The sequence below is a fragment of the Solea solea genome, chromosome 11 (assembly GCF_958295425.1).
Source record: "Solea solea chromosome 11, fSolSol10.1, whole genome shotgun sequence".
Lineage (NCBI taxonomy): Eukaryota > Metazoa > Chordata > Actinopteri > Pleuronectiformes > Soleidae > Solea > Solea solea.
In genome coordinates this window covers 14,204,286-14,220,359 of record NC_081144.1, presented here as the reverse complement: position 1 = coordinate 14,220,359, position 16,074 = coordinate 14,204,286, and the positions used below count along the sequence as shown (strand labels likewise).

Below are 16,074 nucleotides of genomic sequence, written 5' to 3'. Positions count from 1 at the left end.
GTTGCATATTGTTATTAAAAGTAAAGGTAAAGCATTTCTATTATGATTAGAAAGGAAATATCAACAGAGAAAAGTTGCTGATTGGAGCACTTCTGTATAGTTTGGTGATAATCCTCTTCTTAGTTTAAAAATTCTGTGATTTGAAAGCTGGATCCCAAACATGCTACAGTGGCATACATGTAGATGGATTTTGGAGCTTTCACCTTTTAGTCCAGAAGGTTTGAGTGGCTTTAGTATTAGCAGTGAGTTAGAAGACAGAGTGTTCTTGCAGTTGATCAGAAAGCCAGTAAAGAGAGGAGATGCAGAAGTGAGGGTGTTAATCCACTACAAGAAAGATGTTAGTTGGAAAAAGAGATGCAGTTTCTCATTTTGTGTAGACAAAGTACATTACAGATCACAACCAGTCGGTGCAGAAAATTCAGGACTTTGGAATGATTTTGCATCTAAAGCTAGAAATGTAATGTTTTTTTGATGAATGTTGCTGGAATTCTAACTGTAAGCCTGTAGCTCAGTGCATAAAACCACCCGAATATGAAATAAGTCTGTGCTTCACCGATTCATTTTTGTAATTCTGTTGTTGAGTGAGTGTCCCTATTGTGCGACAAGATGCCAGGCTAACAAAAGAGGTAGCCAAAGAAGTCAATGAGAAACCACATTGTTACTATTCATCAAAAACTACAGCAGGATTTTTTTGTGTTATCCCAATGCATTGTACATGTCAGCAACTGCATTGATGAAACTCAGGACAAAACAGAGCAAGGAAACTAGAGTAGAAATCTAATCCAAGCAAATCAAGAGCCACTTCAGAGTTGACCAGTTCAACAGCAAACACAGCAACTTAGTCCAGAACCAATACTGGGTGAGTTAAGAAAACGTGCTATTAACATGAACCATGCAAAAGCAGCAGCGCTTTTTCCAAAATATGGTATGTTTTTCAATACAGGCCATTGTTTAGTCAGTTCTGAATTGATTTTGATGTTCATTTCAAACCAAATTCAGCTGTATATTGCTGTTTTGCAAGATTCAGATCCACTAGAGAAGTCACAAGAAAAGGGGAACAGGGATTTGGAAAGGGGGAAGCTTTACATCCATTTTTTGCTCATTAAAATTGCTACAGAAAAGTGAGATCAAAATAAGAAGGCAGGTAAAAGTTCTCCGTCTCAACCCAGAAAACGTCCATGCAAGAAGAACAGACATGCTCTAGGAGTAAAAGTGCGATTTACACACACGCACGCACACACATCTCAAGAGAGTCAGAGCTCAGAGTGAGAATTAGTACTTGTCAGATTTAAATGGACCAAGTGAAAATCAAAAAATAACTTCCAGTTGTAACTGACAAAAGCAAATCTTGCTTGAACTTCAAATTCAATATAAGATAGACATCATGTGGCACATTTTAAAAAAAAAAAACACACCAAGTATCACTAACTGGATTCCTCAAGAATCTGCCTTTGTTTATGATTAACCTTTTTTGCAAAAATCATCAAAGTTATGTCTTAACATCTATATAACATACTGAGTAGCTTTAACTCACTTGTCTGCAACATCTATCAACAATGCCACAAAAACAAACAATAACATTTACAAAGTGGGATTGGTTAAATAGCAGCTGATTTGAACTCACCAGTCGCTGTTGTTCCAGAAGTTGGTCTGCCTCTTCCTTCTCCTTCTTGTACAAGATTTCCATTTCAGTGAGCCTTTGTAAGGAGAATGATATAATGTCAAATTAGCCCACAATTTATGTACAATCCCTATTTTAAACTATACAAGCCAAAATTGGAAACAAACGGAAATAAAAATGTCGTACCTTTTCTCCATTTCCTGCTTCATGTCAATGCCCTGTTTCTCCAGAAGCTCTCTCTGAGCAAAGGTCCAATCCACAGGCTCCACAGGAGTTTCTGCAGACGGTGTCTTCTCCCTTTCAGCTCGGGCCTGTTCTGGGTGATTGAACCGGAACACATGGTTCTTTCCCATAATGATACGATTACCTAAAAGAAGATAGGGCAAACATGGACAAAATAGACACTGCTCCATTAGAACTGTAAATAATGCAACTATCAGCACTGACCTTTACTTTTACCATGTTTTTTATTTATTTTTTTATTTTAAAAAGTAAAAACATCCAAATGGATTTTCTAGTGTTATCAAGAAATCAATCATCTGTTGTTACCTCAGCTCACAGAGATAAGAAAATAGGAAATTTACATGTGACAACTTTGTTTACAGAAATGCAACATATCTGTTAAAAATGAGATATGTACCTGATCGAAGCTGGATTGCATCTTCAACACGTTTCCCATTGACATAAGTTTCTGATCCCTCACAGGGCACCAGCAGAACGATAACTTCAGCAAAAACACACACACACACAAAATAATTAGTGACTCATCCTAAAAAGCTCATTTTTAATGGGGAATAGACAAATATCTAATCTTTTTTCTTTTTGTGTTTACAGCCTCTTAGGGCATTAGCAGGACTGAATAGTACAGTGCAACACAACACAGTATTTATGGGCTATAACTATCTTTCTTTAAATGAGACCAAGAAACATATCTTCCTTCATGAAAGAATCCAGACATTCAATGCATACACATGCATAAGAAAACACCAGCAAGAAAACTTAGAATAGAGTGTCTCACCATGTCCATTGGCATTCCTTTCACTGCGGAAGATGCAGTGCTCTTCTTTAATGTGAGCACCACTTAAAACAATGTCTTGTCTTCTTTCGGTGTCAGCCTGACCCACCCTGAAACAATCACAGAGGCCATTTTAAGAGCCGAATAACTGCTTTCTCATTTGATTGGCAGTCATTTTGATAAAAGTCAGTGCCAGAACATAAAGGTAACCCTGTGAACCATTACTTAAAAAAGGCCACACATACACTATAAGCACACAACAGGCATCTCATTTACTTTTGTCACCCTGGGTCACTAATACAAAATTCTCAACAGACATAGTCTGTAGAGGGGCTCAAGAGGAAAAAGAGTGAGGGAAAGTAACTTCAGAAAGTTGGTTGTTGGCAGATGTTTCGGCATTTTAATATTACTCTGAAAGTTCCTGTTTCTAGTCGTTAAAAGAGGAAAACTTAAATACAGAGTACTTTTTCAGAGACCCTGTCTGTGAGGAATTACAGACCTGTTCACATCCTCTGCAGCATTTCACTGTTGAAATTCAAGTTTTAATTACCTTGTAATTCCATCTTTGATGTAGTAGAGCAGACACTCCGACATGAGGGGATCCTCATTTAGGTTAACCAGATGTGGAGTCTAGAGATGAGACATGGAAAAGAGTTTAGCACAAGTACATTTGTAAGATTAACCTTCTTTCATCAATACTTTCCTTAATACATAAAAACACTGCTGATGGCTTATTGGTGATACATGATCTTCAACATGACCATGCCTAAAAGTAACACCAACACCAAGTCTACTGAGTCTGTATCAAAACTAACAAAAAGCACCAAGAAGTATTCCTGCAAACACCAACCTTTTTTGGGGAAAACACCCCATTAAAGTCTGTATAGAGATCACAAGGCTTCTCAACAAAATGCTAACCAGTGGAGCAGCAGTAAGTGAAAGGAGAGAAAAAAATGGACAACATAAGGGTGTGAACAAAGGGAAAAAAACACATACAAATTGGGGGGGTCCCCCATGCCAAAAGAAGGATTCATTTCAAAGAGGGGAATCTTCTGAAACCAAAGCTGATCTAGTGACAGCTGGCACTGAACAGTCTGTGATTAAAAGATAATAGAACCATCTCTGTCACAGTTATTGCTTTGCTGACATGCACGTACTACACCTACTGGCCTGTATGTTGCCTCTATGGGATGATACTGGAAGCAGAGTGGATCCATACACACAAAGCAGGAAGCAACTATACAGTAAGTTTTGCAAGGCAGACCATGAAAATAAACATGTTTATTGTGTGTTATGCAAAGGTTCGTTTGTGGGGCTACATCTAATGCAGGAAAGTTGCTTTGTCTGCTGACTTAACAAACCTCTTTAGTGGGAAAACAATCCAACTGGTTGTCAAATGGCCCTTCATGACTAAGCTGAGTGTGTGACGGAAGGAAAATAACAATGAGTGGAAAGACAGTCAAAATGATAAAGTGACCAGATGAGAAAAACAGTGACTGTATATGGAGGGTTCTCATGTAAGAAGATAACAAATCAAGTGAGGAAACGGTAGTTGAAGGGTGTGCATTACAAGCCATGGGCAATTTGACAAAGTTCGCTCCACCACTAATGCCTGTATCAGCGTTTCATGTCTGTTGTACCTTTTTAGGAGAGAAGACTCCTAAAGTGCCTCCATCTTCACGTATTGCCACACCCATCTCTGCAAGCAAGGCCTCTCTGTAGTGAAGGCAAAACATCTGTTAACTCAGGAGTAACGGTTACAAGGAGACTAAGTTGGAAGACATTGCCGTTTTTAGTGCCTTCACACAGCTAGTTGCATGTTTTCTTGCAAAGCTTTTCTGCAACAATGAACGTATAATGAAAATGTGTACATTTATTTCCAGTAAAGATTGTATTGTTGATAAAAGAAACAGAGTGGAAATTAATGGTGTTTGACATAACAGCCAGTGATTTATGGAACTGAAACAGAAAAAGGCCCCACAGTGAGCCTCAGTGCACAGATCGCAACATGGTTGATGTCCTTAGTTACAGATGAGTGGATAAAAAGGGGGTGAAAGGATGTGAGAAGAGTGACTGCACTGCAGAGTGTAACAACAGAGAAGTTAAAGGAGATGAGCAGAATGTAGAGGAAATGACACACTGGTGAAGGAAATGAGACAGACAGCACTAAGGTGTGAAACAACAGGTGCAGAGCTATAGAGACAGAGCTACAGTATATCTAACACTAGTGTGAGGGAGGGGTAGCACTTTTTGCTTGTGACATGGAAATGGAACCAAAGAAACCAAGCCTGTCAAAACTGACCTCTCCATGCGTATTGCCTCCGTCTTTCTCAGTTTCTCCTCCCAGGTTTCATTAAGCTCAGCAATGATCTTTTCTGATTCCTGAATACAAGGAGCAATGAGTTCATCATAACAGATAATAAGCACTTACCACCTGTATTTATAGGATATTGAAATAATTTATTACTATTATTATAATAATAATAATAATGACTTCAATTTATAAAGCGCCTATCACGAAACCCAAGGACATTTATAATAACCCAAGTTATTCACCGCAAGTTGGTAAATCCATTATTTTCAAAGCAGAAATTTAAGAAAACAAAATTAATCGTGACAAACAAGGATTGAAAAAACCATAACGTATGTTATGACAATTATACAACAATTGTTTGTGTCAAGTTAAACTTCCTTAAACCTTTAAATTATGCAATATGTGTTACTGATAATGTTTAATACATATATACTATAGGTTTCAGGGAATTGTTACAGGTACCTTCGTCAATACTGACACCACTTTAGTGTGTATACCTGTAAAGGTAACTTTCAATGCATAGCTCAAGCACCTTTAGAAAATGAATACATGTGCTTCACTCTTAAAAGGCAGTCTATTTTGGTCCAATTTTCTAAGTGTCTCCATTGGTGCTTGACGTCACTGGATGACAGACAGACTGGGCACCATGGTTGCCATGGAAACTGTAGCTCCTCATGTCCGGTTGTTACGAGCCTATGCACTAGGCAGAGTGTGAGTTCTATTATATGGGTGAGGGGTACCAAGGTCTGAGGCCACATGAGGACTTGTGGTCAAATTGTGTTTTCATTAAACGCCAACAAAGATATACTGACAGGTGTATGCTAATCAATATGTTTTACTTAAGTGTCACAGCCCTTATCCACTGAGGAACCCCCTTATACCATTTACAACAAACAAGTCACGATAATCTAAATATTAAAAATTACAGTATGTCAATATAATGACTGTAAAACGCAATGACATGTAATCAGGGAAGCCCCTTCTATGCCACATAGTTTGATAAAGGAGATGAAGAAAACTGCATTTTGGGGACAGAAATCAAATATATATGTAATAATAGACAATTCATGTTTCTGTTATAACAAAATCATGCTTCCAATCATTTAAGTGTCTTTAAATGCATGGATATTTACAGCATGTACAAGTCCAATAAACTAAAAACAAAAAGGAACCTCACTTACCACTTCTCTGGTAAGAAAGAAAAAAACTTTTACCAGAGTGGGGCGGATAACTATAGGACTCTCTTCATTAGAGACAAAAATGTAATTTGATGATGACCGCGGCCAACGCAGGCCTAGTTTACCTTGAGTCTTTCAATGGCCTCCTCTCCTCCAGGTGTGGACATGATGCGCTCCTGGATGCTGGTGACTGACTGGAGTCCTCCCTGGCTGCATAGTGCACCAGAGGATGGGGAGGCTGTCAGGGAACCAATAGGGGCTGTGGAGAAATGGCCAGGGCGTTGGTTCTCTGAAGCTACCAAGTATCTATGCTTATTGTTCTGAATGTCTTTGAGGTCTGAGCCAACAGCAAGAGAGAAAGAGAGAAAAGGAGAACAATACAGAAAGAGGTAGGGGCACACCCAGGGCAGGTTAGGGGGGAAAAAAACACAGAAAATGGAGGAACCAAATACCAAATGGGAAGAGAGGGCAGGGAAGGATATGGGAAAACAGAAAGGACAAAAGGGAGGGAAGACCAATGTAAGACACACATTGTAGGTCAGAGGGTTAAGAAAAACACACTACAGACAGCAGCAGTTTTCACTCCTGGCAGTTTTAACAGTGTTTAACCCAACTAATTTCATGTTACTTTTCATTAGAGAGATTTCAGTAGGGTATTTTAATGTGGGTCAGAATTACAGTGTAGAGCAATTAACTCGGAGCATATAATTTGTAGTGTGGGTGACTCTACGCCAGGGGTGTCAAACTAATTTTTAGTTCAGGGGCCACAGACAGCGCAATTTGATCTCAAGTGGGCTGGAGCAATAAAATAATAGCATAATAACCTGTAAACAACAAGATCTCCAAATGTTTCCCTTTGTTTTACATTTAATGAAGCATCTTTTTACAAAGTTCTGCCATTTACACAACTTACAGATCACAGTGGATCTACAACGGCACAAAACATTTAGTCACAGGTATCTGGAACTGGAAAATGTAGTATATCACATTATGATTAGATTAACAAATACATCCTGTGGGCTGGATCGGACCCTCTGGCTTTGTTTGACACCCCTGTTCTACGGAATAGAAGGATGCCATTTTGTTGCCTTTGTCTTGAACTCTACCATGAATGAAAACACACTGTGAGAACTGCTACTAGAGTTTCAAGTACAGGATGGAAAAGACATAGACACTTCAAGAAGTTCTAGAGAAAGGACAGATGAGAATGGCTGACACATAGTGCCAAAAGTCAGCCTGCAGTCTAGTAATTTAATTCACTGCAAAGCGTGTACACAGGGGCATGCACTCGAACACCCACAGCAGCCTCACTAAAGGTCAGGCAGCTCATGTCAATATAATGGCCTCAAGGACCTTTGAGGTTACTCAGACTGTGCTCTCCAAGAAACAAAAAAGCAAATATGCAAAGCAAATTGCTAATAAATGCAGAGTTTAAAATAAAATGAAGTGCTGACATTCCAAAACAAAACATTTATATTCAGCCAAGCTGCCACATAGTGGGATACCAGCAGCTAAATGTGTGTTTTTACTCTGGTAAGGTATATGGCAAGAGGAAAAATGTGTTAGTGATATTTCAGAAAAACAGCTACACCGCTAGTCTAGCAAACAAACTATTTAATGCTATAACAACAAATCAAGTTAACCAAATTGGCATGACTATACTACGCTTTGGGTGTAGCTACAAATCCATGCACCTTTCCGTCTGTAGCTCTGAGCCTCAGTGTGAGGAGTGAGAAGTGCCATTCTAAAGATTTGGGCACTGTCAGCTGCAGCAGATGATTAGTAAAAGAAAACAAAGTAAACATAACAAAGACCAATGGCAAGAGAAGATGCTTAAGGAAGTGAGTCACTAAAGATAAGGTGAGAAATCAATGCGAGTGCATTAAAGGTGGGGAAGACAAACAAGCAAGTCTGAAAGTAGTGTTTCAGACTTGAAAAGTAATTTGTAATAAATCTAAGATGAACTAAGCTAAACCTTAAAGATAGCAGCCTTGTCATTCTAAAAGTAACAGAGACACAAGCGCAAAACATGTCAACCTAGTTGCATGCCCTTGCAAGATCAGCCTTGTATTTCTGAGAGTACTTCGCTTAAGGCTTTTTTGCTATAAGCATTTACATGCAAAGCTTGTAGAAGATTTTATCTACAGGCGTATAAGCAATGTTAGCTATTATTAATAAGGCAATTAGTGATAGACACTGCAAGGCTATCACACATATACACACATTTGATTCCACTTCCTGGGCAATCATCCCCCAAAGGATCAACTGAGGGGAAGCAGGAAAAGATGAGAAAGGGTCAAATGTCAGCACCAGTAGAAGGGCAGGAAAAGGTTAGAGAAAATTCTGAGGACTGCATGAGGAGATTACGTGGATGAGAAGAAAATCCATGAAATGATTTGTTAAGTGGCACATCATTAAGCATGATCTAGCAGGCATCAGCTAATAAGCAGGTTATTAATCACTTCTATATTATTAGTTTTTAATTGGGATGTTATGTTTCTAATTTACTAGACTATAAGCCATTATTGTTATATAGATATTTTAATGCTACTTTTAATTACAATTTGTATAGTCACACAGAATCAGCCAAATTTCACGCTGCAAATTTCCATTTAATTATTTACTAAGTAATTTTGAATGGTAAACCGTTTTCAACATTGGTTATCATAAAACAAAACACACATTAAATTGTAAATATTTTACTCTATAAGCGGGCATAATAAGACAACCAGTATGATGGTCAATAAGTCTACAAAAACTCATTTTAGTTTTGTAAGTGGAAGAAGTACAAACATGGCAAACAAAGTTGCATGGCTGAAAGCAATGGGACAGTGATGAAGACAGACAATTTTGGCAACTTGTGGTGGAAGAAAAGATAAATGCTGTGAGGCTTCAGAATGTGGTTCGCTGTGACAGCATTAAACTCACTGTCCAGGATGTCTCCTAGGCCCTGGGCATGGAGGAGTTCCTTCAGTCGAGCCACTTCATCCTTCAGGTCACGCACCAGCTTATTGTTAGGATCTTCATTGATGACAGCATTGCATTTGATATTCTTGGCTCGGTCAGCATAGCTAAAATACAAAATACATTCTGAGTGGAAGGGACTGAAAAGACGAATAAATGCAAATGCAAACAACTAAATATATCTACAGTAGATCTTTAAAAGAAACTTTACCGAAGTGTGCTAAGAGTTTCATCATAGTTGATATCTGCAGGACTGAGGGCAGCAACCATGGCTGTTCTGGAGTTTCCTCCTAATAACAAAGGATCAGTAGAAAGGTCAATTTTAGGTTAATAATTTCCTATTTGCAGACCTCAAAATGATTACCATTAGATTCAGAACAGTTTTTCCATTGTATAGTGACATAACATACTCGGCATAAAATAATACACAAGTAAAGCAAAACAAATGCTGAATACTAAATCCAACAATGCAATGTACTGCCTGTGTTAAGATTAAATAAACCCTTGACATCTCTCCTCCAGTCATACAAACCACATACATGGGTGTGTGCTTGTCTAGTTAGTTTGAAATACAGTCTTCACAGGGTTCTTTAATTGGTAAGAGTAATGTGCACTAGCTCCAGGTGTATTTTTATACCCGTACTTTCTATTACGGGGTGGTTCCACTTTCAGAATTTTCAGCCACATTTATAAATTTGCCCTGAGTCAAGCTAATATGAATCATTAGATGTTCATACCCAGGTTCTCCCTCAACAGCCATGTCAGAACAGAGTCTCGGTACGGGATGAAGTCGCTCTTCTTCTTCTTCTTGCTCTGCAATAAAAAAATAATAATTTGGCAAACAGAAAAAAACACTAAAAACTGATATAGTCGTTCTATTTTAAAATTGAATAGGCAATAAAGACTGAAAGATGAATAATTTATCACCAAAAATGGGTGACGTGAGCACAAGCCTATTTGATGTGCAGTGCTTTTATCGGGGGTGAAGCCAAATAAAATGCACTTCTATGACAAAAATTGGTAGTGGCAGAAAACTTTGTACAGTAGCAACACTGCACATGGCAAAAGGCTGTCAAATATGCCCAATGGGAAGAATCAAAGGTTTAGTTGTTGAGCTGTCAAAGAGTTTACCTTGCTGGTACAGTTATCCTGCGTAAGCAATCATTAAAAGGACAAGAGAAGAGAAAACAGAGGGGCATACATTACAGAACGCCAGTCTAAAACATTCATTCCTTGAGAAGACAAGGTCAAGTTATAAAATAGGACAGAATAGAACAGAAGGAAATAGAAAGAAGAGATACAAACATACTATACATAAAATACTCACCACTTCAGCCAAGGCAGAGATAACCTTTCCTAGTGTGGTGAGAGATTTGTTGATGTTTGCGCCCTCCTGCACAACAGACAAAAACATATTATTCAAGTGCCATCAAGGTAATATAGGATTACAGTTTATTAATGCAGGTGCTGGATGATGAAGGCAGTCGTACCTTTAGCCTGGTGCCTGTAGCTCCAGTGGAATCTGCTCGTTCACTCCCCGCCAAGTCTACCAGACTAATTTTACTGACCTAAAGATAGGGAGAAAAGGCATTTTAGATGCATCAAAATTATGAGTTATGTACATTGGAAAAAAACTGGGGCAGCCCTTGGCCAAGTGGGAGGGAATTGGGCTTATATCCCAATTCAGTTCCCAATTCAGATCCCCACTAGGTCAAGGGCTGGGGTACCCCTGAGCAAGCTTCCCAACCCCCATTGCTCATTGTTAATTGAACACTCTAAATTGACCCCAGCCATGGGGGGGTGAACCCAGTGTACTCCTAGTGCTGATCCATAGCCAGAATAAATAGGGATAGGTTGCATCAGGAAGGGCATACAATGTAAAAATTACTGCTAAATCAAATATGCGGATCATCTGCTGTGGCAACCCTTAAAGGGGGAGAAGCCGAAAGAAAAGAAGTACATATTAACAAACTGAGAGAGGATGAGAATATGACTGCATGATATTGTAATGACTGCATGACTAAACACAGCCAAACAAAATATCTGGAAGGAAGTGCATTCTGAATGTAATTTTCAAGTCAGATACAACTGGGCATTTTTTACTGAGGCTAAATGAATACAATAGGCATTGTGTTTCCAATAACAAAGTGGTCTCTATCTTACTGCAGAAAGCGGAAATGCCCTCTTTCCTTCTCCAGTCATCACCCATTTAGAAGACCAGAAAAAAACTTGAGCCAATATCAAAAACATAAACTTAAATGACTGAGAAGGTTACATGTGAAGATTCCATGATGTAATTTAAGAATAGACGTGTTCTCTGACCTTTTCTGTGGAGAGGTCTGTCTCACTGTCATGTTTCTTCTGTGTGAAGACAATGGTGAAAACAGCATGGGACCTGCTGCTGGTCTCATTCATGTTGGTGGCAGCCACAGTTCTGTCATAGGGAATACAAACACATGTGGATGAAAGACATTTTTATGGAGACTTTGATAATCATTATTTTTGAAATAATTGAGTATTACTAGTGCAAAATTCATGGATTTCCCTTGAGTTACCAACACTGGATTTTACACCTATTAAAGGTGAATTAAGTGTAAAAGATTACTTTGTGAGGCAGCGGTGGATAATGCTGTGAGGACACCAAACACAAATACACAAAGCATACTCAAGAGGAATAGCCACAAGGGAGATATGGGGTTTACATGCCATGTTCTAGAAATAAGCCTTCTGAGTCAGCACAGGGAGATTAAGGCAAGGCTGACTCCTCCCCACAGGAGCTCTTGTGACTTAGGCACACACCCGCACACACTAAGAGTAAAACATACACACGTGCACCTAGACATTAAACTGAAGCATATACATTTTTACTGAGAAATACTCACTACTTGCATTACAGAATCTCAGTCATCAAGGTCATTCTTGATGTATTATTTTATTCAAGCTTGTGCAACATTAGGAATGTTCTGGAGTCCTGAATAAAATTAGCCAACAATTTTCAGTCTGACTTACTTCATTCTACAGAGAATGTGGGTTATCTTATCATCACAGTTATGACTACTACTATTACTCTGCTTCCTTCTCACAGTCTCAAGGTGATCCCAGGGATGGACTAACCTGGCCTTATTGCCTGCATCCATGAGGTCAGCAATGTCTGTGTAGGAGGTGACAGCAAGCTTGGACAGGTCCTCCACATAGGGGCCCAGTAGAGGGTGTTCTCGTACTCGTAGGTTCCCTTTGTTCTTGGGATTGAGCAAATCCCGCACCCGTTCACAGTAGATCTCCATGTAACTGACCTAGACACAAAAAAGTGAACAAATGTGAAAAGTGAGTTTCTGTCATTTGTCTATTCTTAACTGGAGCAGCTGTAACCAATTTCCCACAAGGATTAATAAAGTATTTCTGGTTCCAATTCTTCAGTAATGGTTCAGGTTCCAAATGGCAAAACAATAACACAAGGCTGAATAACATAAAATAATATAATAAGGATATTTGAAATTGTCACTTGTTCATATTTTTAAATACATTTTATCACAATACAAATCACAACATTATCTGGCAGAGGCCTCATATTATTTTAGAGAGATGAAGAGAATTCACAGAATGAGCAAGCACTTGGCGTCAGCAAAGAGAAAAAGACATTAGTTGTGAGTAAATTAACTAAATTATCAGAAGGGAAATGTTATGGTAACACACAACACCCTTGAATTTTGTGGCAAAATGTAAATGTTGTTTGACCGTTAACGGTGGTTTAATACAGGTGTCGGAGGCAGGGGTTGAAAATGGCAGATAACAGATGTTAAAACAGTGTGAGACTCACCTCTACTGAGTAGGAGAGATCTTCTTTGTTGTTGACATCATTGATTTTCTCAAACAGATCTTCACAAAGCTGGAAGGCAGAAACAGGAGATAGATTAGTGCAAATGCAGAAGATTGGAAAGATCTGTGTACAGCATAAATACACACATCATATATATGTATATAAATATATATATATATATATATATATATATATATATATATATATATATATGTATATATATATAAACACATATATACACACATATATATATATATTTCATTATATTGTGAAATTTAATTGCTGAGGTTTGCATCCAAAATTAGATTTGTGTCAGAACCTCTACTTTGCAATGAAAGAGTAGGACAAACCATTGGAATGATTCCTTCCTGGCCCTCCTCCTGCTTTCCCATCATAGTGTAGGATTTACCAGCTCCTGTCTGGCCGTAGGCAAAGATGCAAACATTGTAGCCCTCAAAAGCGTGCTGTAGCATTTCTTTGCCAATGTCATTGAACACACGGTTCTGTGATGCAAAGGAAGAGTCTTCCGGCTGTGGAGAGGGTAGAGAAATTACTGAAAATGTGTAACTTCAAAAAATTCATGGTATGTCAAACAGACAATATATTTAATAATAATGGAAAAGAGAAAAAGTTCAAACTCACCGTAGTGTGTGACCAGTAGGAATAATCAAAACTGAAGGTCTTTGCTGGTTCCTTTGGGGCTTTGGGGTTCAAAATAGCTGTGAAAGGGAGACAAAATTGTAGGTGAATGTAATTAAATGTTTAAGTCTGATGCTTCTACCACAGATTTAAGAATGTTTCAGTAAGTTTGGAATATAGCAGGGGTCTTTAATAGTGAAGCTGAAGTTTAGTTTGCGCATTTATTTTTTCTTCCTTGTTAAGTCACTATTAAAATTCCATTAATGTATTTGTTTTAGTCCAAAACAACAGAAAACATTCTGAACTGGTTTCACAAGTAACACTCAAATAGGATAAATATTTGGTCTTATTTGTTCCTGTTCCTTAATCAGAGTACTAACAGTGATATATTTGGAGCAGACAGTCACATGAACCACTGGCAGATCATGAGCCATTTCCTTTTTTGAGAACTGATGAAAAACTTGTGTGTCCAGTTGTAGTTGTACCTAACACACCATGTACATTTCATGTAAAAAAAAAAAAATATGTGTGTGTGTGTATATATATATATATATATATATACATACATATATACATACACACATATATATACATATACATATATATATATATAAAAAAAGTATAGTAAGACACGTTCCCCCATTTTATTTGCTAGGGAAGATGACACATTATTTCTGTACGTTCCAACCATTCCCAATGGCCACACAGACATTTCTAAATGAACAAGAATCTACAGCCATGTTTGGCATGTCATGCCTCTTAACTATGCTTGCTGCTAGAGTGTTCAAGCTTTCCACACCACACACACTGGATATTTGATGGAGAGAGGAGGAGATTAATAAGTTACTGTAGGATATTTACACAGATCCTACCCCAGTTGTTGCTCAATTATCCCTCTGAAACAAACTTCTACTGACTATATAGTAGCTGACTTATGTAAAGACTAATTTACTAATTTAAATAAAGACATTTGCTTAAGGAAATAGTTTGAGGGACTACAAGTTAAGTATATGCTCAAAGGCACAGGGACAATACAAACAAAGCAACAAGAGAAACAGCAACTGCATTTTAACTAAGAGCAATATTGTATAATTTGTATTTCCAAACATTTTCAGTCTTCATTGTGACACAGAAAAGCTAATGGGCAAATTAATGCCAGGTCTGCCTCTTCGACATGAGGGTGCTTGTGAGGCTTTCACATCAAGATGTTCCAGGCTGAGTGCCTTATGTGTTCAGAGGATTTCAGCACACTTATCAATAATGCAGGAGATGTGAAGAGACAAGGATTGCATATCGCCCTCCATGGGTCACACACTGACAAAAAGAAAAGCACAGGGTGTCCTCAGATACCAGAATGCTAACTGCTTCAGGCTTAATTGCCCTGAATAGGGTTGCGCTCAACGTTTTGTTGTACTTGTTACAATGACAATAAAGATTTTCTGATTTAAATACGTGATGTTTATAGCAATTCTCATTGAACTGAAATGTAGATAGCAACAACCTAGCACAGGTTAAAACAATGCGTGTTTTTAGACCTCCTACAGTGTTCAAACAGGTTAAGGTGGACAGGCAGGGCAGGAGCTTCCATTACGGGTACTGGAAGAGGATACAGCAAGATAGGTGGCTATATAAAGCCCAATTTCACCTTTGACCTGCCTCCAAAGGGAAATGTGAGCCAGGACAAAAAGAAATGAGGGGGGATTTATGTTACCAGTGCCCCTATATTCCCCTTTCCTAGAATAATCTACAGTGGCTATTAATGAAGGAGCCGTGTCTGATCCACTCTCTGTCAGTCAACATAGCATTAAAAACAGAAAGATGATGAGACAGTGGCACATGTTTGGGATTTGGACAGTGCACTGCACAAAACAGGCCAGCACACTGACTGTGGCTTCCAAACTGGCCTTACTAGAGTCACAGTTTCGTTCGGACATGATAAAAGCTTCATAATCTCAACATCTGTCAATTTTCCATTTGAACATGGGACCTTGTCAGAAATGGGTGGATGTCATAGAGTGACAGAACATTTTCTAAATGGAGCCAAAAAGTGCCAAGTCTTCTTGTGACTCGTGCTCATGACGTACGATGAGGTCATGTCTCATTTGGCTGCCCACTCCATTGCTCTCAGACTTGAAAGCCGTGAGGTAGCACGATGTGAAGACAAGAATTGTTCAATGTACTTAAGTACAACTCACCAAATACCACTGTTTCAACTGAATATCAATCACCTTTTCAGCCCCTTTCTTTGCTGTTAAGAGGACCCACTCATATGCTACCTTCACTTGTTTGTACTCATTTCCATGCACAGTGAAGTTGCTCTAAAGTTGTAACTTAACTATTCCGTTTAATTGGACTGCTGCCCTTATTTCAGTATATAAGCACTAGCAGAGAATCAATTTATTTAATCAAGTGTGTCCACCTCTGCTACACTAGGTGGTGATTTTAGCTTGTTTGTATAAAGCATTTCTTGGTTGAATTATTATGTCGCACAGCTTTATCTAGCAGCTAGTCGTTAGAGCCATTCCA

The 16,074-nt window shown here is 38.5% G+C and overlaps 1 protein-coding gene across 14 annotated transcripts in view; it reads right to left on the bottom strand.

Annotated features, from left to right (window-relative positions):
• Positions 1 to 16,074, bottom strand: part of kif1b (kinesin family member 1B) — a 53,678-nt gene that overhangs the window by 24,952 nt on the left and 12,652 nt on the right. For 4 of the 14 annotated variants that reach the window (XM_058642557.1, XM_058642565.1, XM_058642559.1 and 1 more), the window contains exons 3-22: positions 13,552 to 13,628; positions 13,260 to 13,439; positions 12,910 to 12,978; positions 12,207 to 12,385; positions 11,415 to 11,526; positions 10,583 to 10,660; positions 10,420 to 10,485; positions 10,224 to 10,241; positions 9,830 to 9,905; positions 9,304 to 9,382; positions 9,057 to 9,199; positions 8,352 to 8,393; positions 6,254 to 6,465; positions 4,939 to 5,018; positions 4,277 to 4,352; positions 3,187 to 3,266; positions 2,640 to 2,746; positions 2,262 to 2,345; positions 1,808 to 1,988; positions 1,625 to 1,697 (exon numbers count right to left, since the gene is read on the bottom strand). In XM_058642557.1, coding sequence (XP_058498540.1) covers positions 1,625 to 1,697; positions 1,808 to 1,988; positions 2,262 to 2,345; positions 2,640 to 2,746; positions 3,187 to 3,266; positions 4,277 to 4,352; positions 4,939 to 5,018; positions 6,254 to 6,465; positions 8,352 to 8,393; positions 9,057 to 9,199; positions 9,304 to 9,382; positions 9,830 to 9,905; positions 10,224 to 10,241; positions 10,420 to 10,485; positions 10,583 to 10,660; positions 11,415 to 11,526; positions 12,207 to 12,385; positions 12,910 to 12,978; positions 13,260 to 13,439; positions 13,552 to 13,628 — 2,012 coding nt within the window. The remainder of the gene's footprint in view (positions 1 to 1,624; positions 1,698 to 1,807; positions 1,989 to 2,261; positions 2,346 to 2,639; positions 2,747 to 3,186; positions 3,267 to 4,276; positions 4,353 to 4,938; positions 5,019 to 6,253; positions 6,466 to 8,351; positions 8,394 to 9,056; positions 9,200 to 9,303; positions 9,383 to 9,829; positions 9,906 to 10,223; positions 10,242 to 10,419; positions 10,486 to 10,582; positions 10,661 to 11,414; positions 11,527 to 12,206; positions 12,386 to 12,909; positions 12,979 to 13,259; positions 13,440 to 13,551; positions 13,629 to 16,074) is intronic. The other 10 variants (XM_058642560.1, XM_058642562.1, XM_058642567.1 and 7 more) reach the window with 6 other exon arrangements.